The 15029-nt window shown below is 47.5% G+C and overlaps 1 protein-coding gene across 1 annotated transcript; it reads left to right on the plus strand.

Moving 5' to 3' along the window:
- The first annotated feature begins 1294 nt into the window (after positions 1-1294).
- Positions 1295-3063, plus strand: si:ch73-23l24.1 (otospiralin). The gene is made up of 4 exons (XM_027004738.2): positions 1295-1573; positions 1690-1781; positions 2492-2509; positions 2776-3063. Exons 2-4 carry the CDS (start codon positions 1718-1720, stop codon positions 2958-2960), a joined length of 267 nt encoding a protein of 88 aa, XP_026860539.1. The 5' UTR covers positions 1295-1573; positions 1690-1717; the 3' UTR covers positions 2961-3063.
- Positions 3064-15029: the final 11966 nt, after the last annotated feature.

The raw sequence follows: 15029 nt of genomic DNA on the forward strand, positions 1-15029 counted from the left end.
GAAATCTGGTGTGCGTGCATGTGTGTTGTAACTCACTTCTGAGCGCCTTTGTGTGAAGGAATGTTGACAATGTCGGGAATGATGTTATCTGTTGACACGAACTACTTCACGTTTGCGACAAAGCTGCTTATTTTTAAACCATGTGCCTGAAAGCTATTCGTTTCGTTTGTGTACACCTGCTACTTCTGTGTTTCCTTACTATAAGCCTATATGTCTATATTTCTAGACTATAATTCTATAAATCATTCACGCATAGCCTCCTTTTTCGTTTCTCTGTTTCGAGGTACTGGAAAACCTCGTGTTTTGCGATTTATTGAATTGTGTATTGAATTAATTGATCGATTTAAAACACAACAATGCTCCGCAGACGTCACACTCATTAAAATAATCAGTACTTTGCACGCGCTAAAGCGTATCCGTCGTCCCAGGCAGATGACAGGCTGGCTTTCCTCCCGCTGCTTCATAACGTTAGTTAAAAGGACCCACTCATGGAAGACGGAACGTCCGTCACTTTACTGAAATGCTGCGTTTCGATCTAGCGTGTGAATGTAGTTAAAGTTTCGAAACACACCAGGACAGTCCTAGAGCTGGGCGCAGTGTTACTGAGCTCAGAAATGAGGGGCAAAACGTTATACAGATGATGTGAAGAGTCAACTAGGTTCTGTTTTTATTCCTAAAATATCTAAAGCTTTGATTTTTCTTTTTAGGCTTTTTAAAATTTATTTTGTATTGATAAACATGCCACAACTTACCAAGTCAGTGAATGTTGGTTTTCATCCAATAAGAACAAATTAAGGCCCTTAACCCACAATTACTCAAGTTGTGTTCAGACATAATTGTAAGTCGCTTTATGCAATAGCGTCAATAAAAGTAGTTCTAATGAATAGGTAGCTAATATAGTATAGAAAGGCCTGACACAGGCTCTTAACACCCCGTACCAAACACTGCCTCCTCGCACCTTTCAACTTTCATATATCCGTGTGTGCACTCTCTGGTATTGGACCCATGACCTACGTGTTTCCATGGCGTAGCTATGTCTGCTCTACTAGGTGGACTTCTCTGCTAGTTTTAATTTAAAGAACTGCCTCTGTTTCGGTGTAAAAATTATCTGTTATCTGCCCTATGCTTACGTTTTGATGTGTAACACTGACGGTTATTTTTTCACCCGTGACTTTATCCTTACCAGTCCCAGAAGAATCGGCAGGAAATCTCAGATTATTTGGACCGTTTGAAACTTTCTCTCCCAGTTGTTTGGCTTTGAACGGCTTTGGGCCATAGACTGGACCCACAGAGAGAGAGAGACAAGACTGTCCGTGTCCGAGGTTCTCTTCCACAGATGAGCCATTGGAGTCTCCAGGCTTTCACAAAGGAAGCTTTGAGCCAGACATTGTGTTGGGTAGGTGTGAGGCGTGAGGGTGGAACAGTAAGGAGGGGGCGTAGCCCCTGGCCTGCGTCGGTATGGCATGTAGACACGGGGTGTGAAATGCAAGCATCATTCCAGCCTGTCTTAAGACCCTCAGGTTGGACAGCAGATCTCCAGATTCCAGCCAAGGAACAGCACCAAGGTGTAGAGGTAATCACCACCTCAGAAACAGCTTCTGTTCCATTCCTGTTTGTTTGTGGCCACGTCGTTGGTAACGTAGCCTGTTTGTGGGTCTGTGTGAGCTGGTTTTCTTATGGTTGATGCAGTGTGAGGCTAAAGGGTATCAGAGTGACCATGCCTCGTCTGTGTGCCTCGCTGCTCCTGTGTGGCTTGGTGATGGGACTCCTCTACCTCACGGGTAAGTGAACCAAACGTCCTCTAACTCCCGGCTAAGTGACCCAGACGTCCCCTACCTCACGGCTGAGTGACCCAGACGTCCCCTACCTCACGGCTGAGTGACCCAGACGTCCCCTACCTCACGGCTGAGTGACCCAGACATTTTGGAGAATAAAGGACACGACTTGTATCTGTTCCACTGTGCTCTCAGGACACTCCCTTCAGGACTGTGCTCAGAATCCTGAGGAAGACGCTGCAAACTGTGACAAACCTTCACAAATACAGGACAGACACAGTAACAGATCTACTTTCAAGCACTCCATTAAAGGGTCAGACAGGGCAGGGGTTGGAAACAGCCCCCGTGACTAAAGCCCCCTGTTAATCAGGGATCGAACGGCATTTTATGATCTCAAAGACAAACAGAAGATGTGTTGATTTGGTTCTTTTAGCCTGGTCTCCTGAGAATTAGAGTGCATGTCTGAAAGCTGTCTGTGCGGGGGTCTTATTTACTGATTTCATCTCCCACCCACCGGCTTCTCTGGTCTCCAGGGGACTTTTACATGTTATTGAATAGTAAAGACGCCACCTACCAAATCTTGCGATCTTGGGTCTGTTTATCTGTTTATTTGTTTATTTCTAACTGCTGTGTGCCTTATTTGAGGCTGTGTTACCGGGTTGAAGATTGTTGTGAAGTCAGAGCAGGTTAAATATTCGTTTTCATTTTCTTTTTAGGGGCAGAAGAGAGCCAGGGTGAGCAATTATTAATTAATTATTAGCATATATTTATTAATGGTTGCTTATTTGTTTTTGTCTATATTTTTATTATCAATATAATAATTAATTACTCCTAATTAGTTAACTAATTATCATATGAATATAATAGATTTTCTACCCAACACTAAATGTGTCCAAACATAGTGTGTTTTTCAGTGTGAGGTTTTTCTTGTTTTTCTTTTCTTTCTTTTTTTTACTTTGCTGCCACCCCCTGCATTTCTGCCTCACCGATTGGCCAACAGCTGAATCCAGGGAGAAGCGGGGCGTGCCCAACTGGGCCCTGACGTCCTCCGACTTCTTCGGCTGGGTGGAGGAGCTGCGCTCTAATGCTGGTTACGACAAGCTGGAGGAGCTGGCCAGGACCTTCTGGGCCCACTTCCCCTCGGCCAGTCGCCTGGGCTACGACCCCCCCGCCCACGAAGACTGAGACCATGGATGACGTATTCTGCGACACCAAACGTGACCCCTCACATCACATATCAGCTGTGCAACAGAGGAAAAACGTGAACCCAAAAGGATTTTTCTTTTCTTTTGTGATCTCCATTGCTCATAACACAAATAAACATATTGCCACTTCAGAAATGCGGTGTGCTTCTGTATCGATACACTTGTTTACATGTGGGATGTTGTACTTATGGCATTTTCAAAGTTATTTTTCTTAAATTATTAGCAGCTGTTAGATGCGAGACGCAGCCTCGGGTTTGACGTGTTTGTACCATAGCAAACCAACATGGCCATGCTAGCGTGAACACACACACATGCCCTTAAATCTCAGATGAAAAGTTCAGTCTGTAGGTGATCCAAGTCCTCTGAACGCTTCCCAGGAAAACAGATGGGTTCAGAGAGTGAAGGACATGCTCGTGGGAGAACCGTCCACACACTTCTCAACACAGCCTCACCATATTATTACAGCCCAAACTGAGGCTCGCCACGTGTAAGTCAGCTATAAATTAATAGTAATTTCACTGTCTGCAGGGTTGTCTTTATAGTACTGCACAAATGACAAATGTGTTATTTGGACCATCTACCTTTGCCTTGATTGAAAGAACTCACGTAGCGATCAGATAACATGTCTAGAGTGCTCACAGGACACAATAAAACACTTGGAATTTGATAGTTTGCCTATTTGTCACTACTACAACATCCAGTAGTGAGCAGAAAGACATGATGTATTCTGCAGGATTAACTAGAAGACATTGGTAAAGGCTTGTTGGACTGCAGTTATGATGAACTACAATCTTTAGTCCAGCTGTAGTATATTATTACCAGCCTTACACACTGCAAACACCATGTGTCCTGCCATCTTAAAATGATGCATGCGTTGCCCGTCTTTAGGAGCCTGCATTATGATACATTAATGTTTTATAGCAGCAGACATTTCTCTGGTCTGTGTTAGATTTCAAATAATCACTGTGAAAAACCTAGAGAGAAAGAAGCTTTCATATTCCTGCAGCAACAGCTGGATTCCTGTAGTATTTATCACTTTGGCGACTTCCTGTCTATAAATGTGAGTTTGTTATTCATTTTTTTTTATTACATGTGCTCTACATTCCCATAAATCTAAAACAGAAGTTGATGATCTGTTCCTCTCACAAGCGGTTACCCTCCAACTTTACTGCTGCAAACATTTAAAAAAACAAAACAGAATTCAACCAGGACCACCTTCTCCTCTGAAAAAACCACTAGACTCTCCTGAGCAGCGACGAGAACAACATTCCTGCACGGGCCGTGGCAGGTCCTGTCTGTCCCAAGGGCTCCTGTGAGTGTACACCTACCCCTGCCCCAGCCTAGCCCACCTACACAGTCACAGCTCAACGCTCCGACAGGAACGCCGCTAGAAAGTTCCGCAGCCTCTGCGTAGCTCTGTCCGTCCTGGTCTGCTTCACCCTTGGCAGCACCTCAGGTATGGTGTTTGTGTTTGATGTTTTCTTTCTTAAGCGGACCCCACAGTGAAAATGGTCTACCGGGCGTTTCTATACGGGGGGAAACATTTCAACTCTCAGACTGGCGGAACGTGAGGTCATTCAGTGCTAACCAAGATTCATGCAGAATATAACGAACCGTGGATTTTTTGCAGAACAGCAGATTTTGATGAAAGGAACAAAGCAAAAAGTCTAAAGCTGAATGGTGAGTCTGGAATCTGAGTTCAGCGACGGGCAGGTTGGTCACCCTGTCACCTGTGGATGTAGAACATGAGCAACCTGAACCAGTTCAGACCAGTTCAGTGCTGATTGTTTGTCCTGTCCGGGTGACTCTTCTGACAGTGCCCTGATGAAGATATTGAAGAGGAGGGATGGTAATGTGTCCCCTATTACATTTTACTCCCACAGCAAGCCAGCCCCCCAGCACACCACGAATCTCGTTTTCTCTGCAAAGAGTGATTCATCACACGTATCCTGAACAGACATCGACCTTTGACCTCTGCCTGACTGGCAGCAAGGCTACTACAGGTATGGTTCTTAATAAGAGACCTGACTGAATCATAGAACGAGGGGATGCATTGAGCTTCCAGGCACCAGTTGCTCCTACAAGCTGACCTGCGCTCTGCTCTCATGAATGAGAAAATCGCTCTACATATCCACAAAACCACCCATCAGGTCTGACGAGAACACAAGGCAGTAGCTACTGTGGTGTAGATTTGAATGTGCAGGACTCTCTCTCTCCCTTCTTCTCTCTCTCCTTTCTTCTCTCTCTCCTCTACGCTACCCCCCCCTCCTCCCCATTCGCGGCCCCGGCGCTGACCCACAGCAGGCCTGGGCCTGATCGCCACGTCTCTCCGGCTGAAGCGAAGAACTTCCTCTGGGGAACCTGTGGCACCGCAGCCGTCCGGATGTACCGCAGTGGATCCAGCAGCTCATGGACATGGGTTACGGATCCCGTCCACATCATTCGCTCCTGAACACACACGACCTGTGACGTATGTGTGTGTTCTCATTATGAGCAGGTTTAGGCTCAGGAGCTAAGACTGATCTCTTCTTAAGGAGGTCATAAATCATGTATAACACATATATAACTTGATTATAAGTTACTTATAAGAACAAACAGGTTTAAATACTTATCACCGTAGACTGTCTTGCAGTCACTGTGTAGCGGAGGCGTCATTGCTGACTGTGTTCATCTTTTTGCTTGTAATCGCTGTCGCAAGTGTCATTCGTGTGTTTATTTAAACTCCTGGGTGACTGGCGCGGCTGTCAGTCAGTGATCATGTGACCCGCTCGCGCTCGGCGTTCCTGCGCTTGCTAGTGTTTAGGTTTCTGTGGTTGTTTATCATTTACATCATGTTCAACTAGTCTGTTGCGTGCATACCTTCAGCGTTTGTTCGTGTAACGTCTCATGTTCGCAAGCGTTCGTCCGGGTCGAGCGTGTCGTTCCTTGCGCCGCTGCCATCAGCCTTCCCCGCAGGTTCACCACCCACGTGACTAATCAGCGTCCCTGTCGATGCTGGCTGGAGCTGATGTAGCCGCACAGCCCTGATTGGCTGACGTGTGAGTGGGTGTGGCCTACATGCAGTATAGCAGCATTACTAGTTTAGTGTTTTAGAGGTAGACGTGGGTTTTTTCAGTGTATATATGCCACTGATATTTCTAGGCCATGATCACGATACCTTTTCAAAATAAATATTGACACTGTATGTATTAATGAAAGCAATTTGAATGAAACTGTGACATCGTGAGTGCAGGGAGGGAACAGATATCATGAGCCAAACCACAGACACAGATCAGAGAGGTGCAGCCAAAACCAAAATAACTGAAGAGAGAAAAGACGTTTGAAAAAGACGTTCCCCGAACAAAGGGAATCTTGCCGGTGAGACGGAGGAACGCCTGGAGATGAGGCGTAGCGCTAGACTGTTACCGCAAAGCGTCTGGCACCAGGATGTGTGGGAATAAACAGGGTGGGAAAAACTACAGACATTGTGCCCAATGAGATAATAAGTGGGTGAATGTGATCTGGGGAGTGACTGATGAATATCTGCTCTTCTGGCTGGGTGGCAGTAATCTTAAATGCACATGTGACAGTACTGTGACAAGCACATTTTTGCATCTAGGTGTTTAGGTGTGTCTTACCTGTCTACATTTACATTTGCGCCATTTAGCAGACGCTCTTACCCAGAGCAACTTACAACAGTGCTTTGTCATTTACTCATAGAATACATCCTAGTGCAGTACAGTATACTGTAGAACTAGAATACTGTAGAAATACAGGGATCACTGCTAATGCCTAGAAGTACAATATACATATGAGCTCTATAACAGACAACAATCAGTGTAATAACCAATACCCTACAATAAGTACTAGTTTTAGTTGGTCAATATAGGAGCAGGGTCAGTGGCCATTTTTAATATTTCACAAATAAATGGATCTCCAATCGGTATTTGAAGATTATAAGGAACTCTGGCTAGCCAAAGTGTCCTCAGCTGGTTTGGTTTCAGTGCTGTACTTCCTGTCATCCTTTTTCTGAAAATAGAACTTCACATTTTCACTTGGAAAACATGGTCACTGCTGCTGTATTTTTCAGGTCACTGATTTTTTTTTTCTCCAGAGGCTGGAGACGGATCTCTCCAACTGGATGGACCAGACCAAGGCCAGCAATCAGGGGAGTCCGTACTATCACGACGAGAACGCTGCCCTGGGGCCCCGCAATCCTAGCGCCTACGGACACGGCGCCAACGTGAATTAAGATTATTATTAAATCTGTCTCCTCGTGTCTGATCATTTCATCATTTCATGTGAGTATTACCACATTTTGGCTTTTACACTTTCTCTCTCTCTCTTGCTCTCTCACACACACACACACACACACACACACACACACACACACACACACATATATATATACACGCTGTAACAAACCCAACCTTATCCACCTAATAATACAGCTATCATTGTCCAGAAAAACTAAACACAGTGGCCAGCTCGTACCATGAGTAATCTACCTACGTGATGTAAGGACGTGAAGGTCAGTCTATGGTGTGTGCATGTGTGCATTAGCTTGGGGAGCCACAGAGACGTCAGCTTACTTGACCCCGGCGCTGACCTCACTGCCCTGAGGACTCTTACGTCAGGTCACCAGAGAGGGCCGGCATGACTGCTCCACTACCTGGCTAAGCCCTTCAGTTTTATTTTATTTTTTAATGTTATAATTAGTAGCAGCAAAAACTATATAAAAACATAGTCGCTGTGAAGGGAACCTCAGATGCACATAGACATACTGTGTGTCCCCAAACACACTATTTCTTTTTTTGTTCCTGGGATTTATTTTACAGCTCACAGGTGATTCAAATAAAGAGTCCTAGGTAAGAGTCACACACACACACACACACAGCCACACACAATCTCTGCAGCCTTTCAGAGGCTGCATGTGTTTAGGATATGTTGATAGCATAATTGATGAATAGCAATTAAATAGATTTGTATAAATATGCAAAAGCATCTGGATAAGCAAGTTTGCTATTTTCTTTTAAATCTATTTATTCTTTAAACACATTGTTATTTTACAGGCTAGAGTAACGCTATCATCTGTCCTGTGATCATTTTGCTTATTAGTCGAAACACATAGAGATAATGATTAAGACCAGTCCTGCCTGAGATACTGGGACACACTGTGCTCAGCCTGAGACACTGGGACACACTGTGCTCAGCCTGAGACACTGGGACACACTGTAATCAGACAGAGATACTGGGACACACTGTAATCAGACAGAGACACTGGGACAGACTGTGCTCAGACGGAAACACTGGGACACACTGTGCTCAGCCGGAGACACTGGGACACATTGTAATCAGACAGAGACACTGGGACACATTGTAATCAGACAGAGACACTGGGACACACTGTAATCAGACAGAAACAATGGGACACACTGTAATCAGACAGAAACACTGGGACACTGTGCTCAGCCTGAGACACTGGGACACACTGTAATCAGACAGAGACACTGGGAAACACTGTAATCTGACAGAGACACTGGGAAACACTGTAATCTGACAGAGACACTGGGACACACTGCTCAGTCTGAGACACTGGGACACACTGTAATCAGACAGAGACACTGGGACACACTGTGCTAAGCCTGAGACACTGGGACACACTGTGCTCAGACAGAGACACTGGGACACACTGTAATCAGACTGACACTGTATTCTCCAGATCACGTCTAGATTTCCAGACCAGCTACCCTTGATATTGTCGTTATAGATGTCCGATATTCCCTTAGGAATTCCCTCCCTCACCTCTAGAGGCCACTGTCTCCTCACTACTGCCGATGAGTCACAGCCGTTTGTAATTATTTCATTTATCAAGTTTTATAAGGCGTCGGTTGCATCCACTCGGTGATCCTTTCAGCCATTAAATTGTAGCCTACATCTTTGTACCTTGTGTCCTGTTGCTCTTTCCTGTTTGACTGCCTGTACTTAGATCTCACCTTCATGTTCCTCATCGTTATAATATAAAGTTGCATGCTAATATAATATTGTATCACAGCAATCTCATAGAGCTCCGTTTTGCCAAATACTAGACTGGCCTATTATATAGCTTAATAAAAAATACAATACAATACAAATTAATATAACAAAATTATACATTAACCACTTATTACTCAGACATATTACAAATTGTCAGTCCACCTTTTCTGCCATTGTAATATCTGTCTTCAAAACACATTTCAGTTACTATTTGATATAACTGAGAGGAAATTGTGTGAAGTGGAATAAAATCTTCAAGGTTGGGTTGCTAGATCATTAACGGGAAGCGTCGTCTTGTAGTTGATTTTCCTGTGACCTCACATACAACCAAGAGAACTCGATTCATTTCAGAGCAATGGAAACGCCACAGAAAATGAGCAAAATGGCAAGACTCTGAGAAGAACATGAGATGTTAGCCGTCATGTTCGGATCTATACAAAATAAATAAACTACACACATCCCCCCTGCGTGATGGAGCCTGTCCGTGATAGGTACGCACATCCCCCCTGCGTGATGGAGCCTGTCCGTGATAGGTACGCACATCCCCCCTGCGTGATGGAGCCTGTCCGTGATAGGTACACACATCCGTCCCTGCGTGAGGGATCCTGTCCGTGATAGGTACACACATCCCCCCTGCGTGATGGATCCTGTCCGTGATAGGTACACACATCCCCCCTGCGTGAGGGATCCTGTCCGTGATAGGTACACACATCCCCCCTGCGTGATGGAGCCTGTCCGTGATAGGTACACACATCCCCCCTGCGTGATGGAGCCTGTCCGTGATAGGTACGCACATCCCCCCTGCGTGATGGAGCCTGTCCGTGATAGGTACACACATCCCCCCTGCGTGATGGATCCTGTCCGTGATAGGTACACACATCCCCCCTGCGTGATGGAGCCTGTCCATGATAGGTACGCACATCCGCCCCTGCGTGAGGGATCCTGTCTGTGATAGGTACGCACATCCCCCCTGCGTGATGGAGCCTGTCCGTGATAGGTACGCACATCCCCCCTGCGTGATGGAGCCTGTCCATGATAGGTACACACATCCGCCCCTGCGTGATGGAGCCTGTCCGTGATAGGTACACACATCCCCCCTGCGTGATGGAGCCTGTCCGTGATAGGTACGCACATCCCCCCTGCGTGATGGAGCCTGTCCGTGATAGGTACACACATCCCCCCTGCGTGATGGATCCTGTCCGTGATAGGTACACACATCCGGCCCTGCGTGAGGGATCCTGTCCGTGATAGGTACACACATCCGGCCCTGCGTGAAGGATCCTGTCCGTGATAGGTACACACATCCCCCCTGCATGATGGATCCTGTCCGTGATAGGTACACACATCCGCCCCTGCGTGATGGATCCTGTCCGTGATAGGTACACACATCCCCCCTGCGTGATGGATCCTGTCCGTGATAGGTACACACATCCGGCCCTGCATGAGGGATCCTGTCCGTGATAGGTACACACATCCGTCCCTGCGTGAGGGATCCTGTCCGTGATAGGTACACACATCCGCCCCTGCGTGATGGATCCTGTCCGTGATAGGTACATACATCCGTCCCTGTGTGATGGAGCCTGTCCGTGATAGGTACACACATCCGTCCCTGCGTGAGGGATCCTGTCTGTGATAGGTACACACATCCGTCCCTGTGTGATGGAGCCTGTCCGTGATAGGTAGACACATCCGTCCCTGCGTGATGGATCCTGTCCGTGATAGGTACGCACATCCCCCCTGCGTGATGGAGCCTGTCCGTGATAGGTACACACATCCGTCCCTGCGTGAGGGATCCTGTCCGTGATAGGTACACACATCCCCCCTGCGTGATGGATCCTGTCCGTGATAGGTACACACATCCCCCCTGCGTGAGGGATCCTGTCCGTGATAGGTACACACATCCCCCCTGCGTGATGGAGCCTGTCCGTGATAGGTACACACATCCCCCCTGCGTGATGGAGCCTGTCCGTGATAGGTACGCACATCCCCCCTGCGTGATGGAGCCTGTCCGTGATAGGTACACACATCCCCCCTGCGTGATGGATCCTGTCCGTGATAGGTACACACATCCCCCCTGCGTGATGGAGCCTGTCCATGATAGGTACGCACATCCGCCCCTGCGTGAGGGATCCTGTCTGTGATAGGTACGCACATCCCCCCTGCGTGATGGAGCCTGTCCGTGATAGGTACGCACATCCCCCCTGCGTGATGGAGCCTGTCCATGATAGGTACACACATCCGCCCCTGCGTGATGGAGCCTGTCCGTGATAGGTACACACATCCCCCCTGCGTGATGGAGCCTGTCCGTGATAGGTACGCACATCCCCCCTGCGTGATGGAGCCTGTCCGTGATAGGTACACACATCCCCCCTGCGTGATGGATCCTGTCCGTGATAGGTACACACATCCGGCCCTGCGTGAGGGATCCTGTCCGTGATAGGTACACACATCCGGCCCTGCGTGAAGGATCCTGTCCGTGATAGGTACACACATCCCCCCTGCATGATGGATCCTGTCCGTGATAGGTACACACATCCGCCCCTGCGTGATGGATCCTGTCCGTGATAGGTACACACATCCCCCCTGCGTGATGGATCCTGTCCGTGATAGGTACACACATCCGGCCCTGCATGAGGGATCCTGTCCGTGATAGGTACACACATCCGTCCCTGCGTGAGGGATCCTGTCCGTGATAGGTACACACATCCGCCCCTGCGTGATGGATCCTGTCCGTGATAGGTACATACATCCGTCCCTGTGTGATGGAGCCTGTCCGTGATAGGTACACACATCCGTCCCTGCGTGAGGGATCCTGTCTGTGATAGGTACACACATCCGTCCCTGTGTGATGGAGCCTGTCCGTGATAGGTAGACACATCCGTCCCTGCGTGATGGATCCTGTCCGTGATAGGTACATACATCCGTCCCTGCGTGATGGAGCCTGTCCTTGATAGGTACACACATCCGGCCCTGCGTGAGGGATCCTGTCCGTGATAGGTACACACATCCGGCCCTGCGTGAAGGATCCTGTCCGTGATAGGTACGCACATCCCCCCTGCGTGAGGGATCCTGTCCGTGATAGGTACACACATCCGTCCCTGCGTGAGGGATCCTGTCCGTGATAGGTGCACACATCCGGCCCTGCGTGAGGGATCCTGTCCGTGATAGGTACACACATCCGTCCCTGCGTGAGGGATCCTGTCCGTGATAGGTACACACATCCGCCCCTGCGTGAGGGATCCTGTCCGTGATAGGTACACACATCCGCCCCTGCGTGATGGATCCTGTCCGTGATAGGTACACAGGTACACACATCCGTCCCTGCGTGATGGATCCTGTCCGTGATAGGTACACACATCCCCCCTGCGTGATGGATCCTGTCCGTGATAGGTACACACATCCCCCCTGCGTGATGGAGCCTGTCCGTAATAGGTACACACATCCGTCCCTGCGTGATGGATCCTGTCCGTGATAGGTACACACATCCGCCCCTGCGTGATGGATCCTGTCCGTGATAGGTACACACATCCGCCCCTGCGTGATGGATCCTGTCCGTGATAGGTACGCACATCCGCCCCTGCGTGATGGATCCTGTCCGTGATAGGTACACACATCCGCCTTGGATGGCTTAAGCAGATTGTATCCAGGTGATAGATCTGTAGGTGATGTGTCTGCTGGTGTCTGTTAATGAGAGCTGGTGCTGGACTGTCACCGTGAAGACAGACCACTACAGGTTAAACACACTGGAGAGAACTGTCTAGATCAGGCAGACAGATCAGGCAGACAGATCAGGCAGACAGATCAGGCAGACAGATCAGGCAGACAGATCAGACAGACGGAGCAGACAGACAGATCAGGCATATCTCTGTGAAGGAAATACACAAGAAAGCATGGAAGAGCTGGCAAGTGAAGGGATAAGCCGCAAAATTGTTCGAACATTAGTGGGAGACTTCGGGTCTGGCAGCAAACAGCAGGCTAATTATTCAAATCCTTAACAAGTTCTTCACAGCTGCGGGTGGAGCAGTGAAAAAGAGACAAGTTTACACATTCATTCTCTCCACAGGCTGCCTGGTTGCCTCATCCATTCATCCATCAGCTTCAGGGTTTGCTGCACTGACATGATGCAAGAGGAGTGCAACTCAGGCATCTGCACTCTGACCAAAACAGAACATCCTGACTGCCAGGAAAAAAAAAAAAAGCCTTTTCCTCCAAATACTGTGCAATTCCCTTATATTTGGTCACAAGGCTAAATTCACAAACATAACGTGACCAAAAGACTACTTGATACGGCTGTGGTAATGTTGATGTCCGATGGAATTTAGTTAGACGCCAGGGAAATTACTGGATATGGTTTGTGTAAAAGCAAGAAAGAAACCTCCCCTACAGTGTAGCAGCACGGTCTGTCTAGCAGAAGCCCAGATGTGTCTGCTGCAGCACGCCAGGGTAACGCACTCGCATCAGAAAATCACCCAGTCTTCAGTCCACACAAACAAGCCAAGAGGAGTGGAAATGTTATTAAATATAACACTAAATATCCTTGCTTGGCGTAATTCCGGACGTAATTCCATGCAGGCCAGAGAGCCTGTGTTTACTGCACTTACTGCCTGAGACAGGAAGTAAGTGTGAGTAAATATGAGTAAGTATGATTAAATGACAAGGCACTTTTGTAAGTCGCTCTGGATAAGAGCGTCTGCTAAATGCCGTAAATGTACATGTAAATGTAAGGAGCATCACTGGAGATAAAGATTTGTGAGTACACGATAAATTAGACTTTGCTGCAAAATGGGCAAACTATAATAATGGAAGGTGCAGAACTGGTGTTCAGAGAGACGCATTCTAACATCAGCATAAATCTAAGGGTTAGGGCCCTGTGCAGACGAGGTCACGGGGGCAGCCATTTATACACGTTTATACACTCATAGTGATTTGCTAAAAGAACAGGTCCCATCAGAACACATTTAAACATTCTCAGACATTTCAAATGGGATAGTTTTTCCTGGCAATTTGCACACAAATAAAAACTGACACAACACCATGACTTCCTCATAATGTCTAGAACCATATATTCTGTATTTCTTTTTTATTTCTATTTACAGTGGAATGTGCAGGGATAATTTCTGTGTCCTGCAACATCCCTGTCACGTTACGGCCCCTCTCCCCAAACGTCTCCCTGTGTGTGCCCGCGCGTTCATCTGCATGGCCACGCCCTCCTTGTGTTTCACACCTGCTCCTTATTGTGTGTCGTTAGTGTGTATGTATATAAGTCCTTTGTCTACGTACTAGTTTTGTCGCTGTTTGAACCAGGTTACCTTGCTTACCACGTCATTGTCCGTGTGTGTAATAAAACGTTTCGTGGTGTTAGACACGGCTCGTCCCCGCGTCCTGCTGTGCCTCCGAACATTACAGTCCCAATAGCCTGTCTCAAGAATCTTTTCTCAGACGCTGGAGTTTCACTTGAGGGGCACCGGTGAGGGTGATGTTGAAATGGTCTAGTCCTAAAGGTACCGTTGGCCCTCCCCAATCTGGAGACTACAAGTGAATGATGACCCTGACATGCTGTACAGGGACGGTCAGAGCTGACTCTTCGGTCTGAGGTGTGTCGATCTGGGCAGCAGTGTGTCGGGGTTTATTGAGGACAGGCCAGACAATCTAGACGCAGGTGCTTATATGTCAGACTCAAAGTCCTTAGAATGAAATCACTTATGTGATTCTAGTATGAAGATCATGTAAATTAGACATGGACTATGTCCTGTAATCTCATCATTTAACACTCTCTGCTCCTCTTCTGTCTTCATGCAGTGGAACCGGAAGCAGTTGTTTAACTTCCAACTGTTCCCAACCAATTCTCATCACACTTCTGACCTTCTCTCTCACACACACACACACACACACACACACACACACACACACACACACACACACACACACACACACCCTACTTCTCCTCTCTAAATCACTTCCCTCATTCTCTTCCCTATAAACATCTTGCTTTTGTAGTTAATAAATTAAAGCTTCTGACTCTGGTCTCTTGATC

Source organism: Electrophorus electricus, chromosome 1 (genome assembly GCF_013358815.1).
Source record: "Electrophorus electricus isolate fEleEle1 chromosome 1, fEleEle1.pri, whole genome shotgun sequence".
NCBI lineage: Eukaryota > Metazoa > Chordata > Actinopteri > Gymnotiformes > Gymnotidae > Electrophorus > Electrophorus electricus.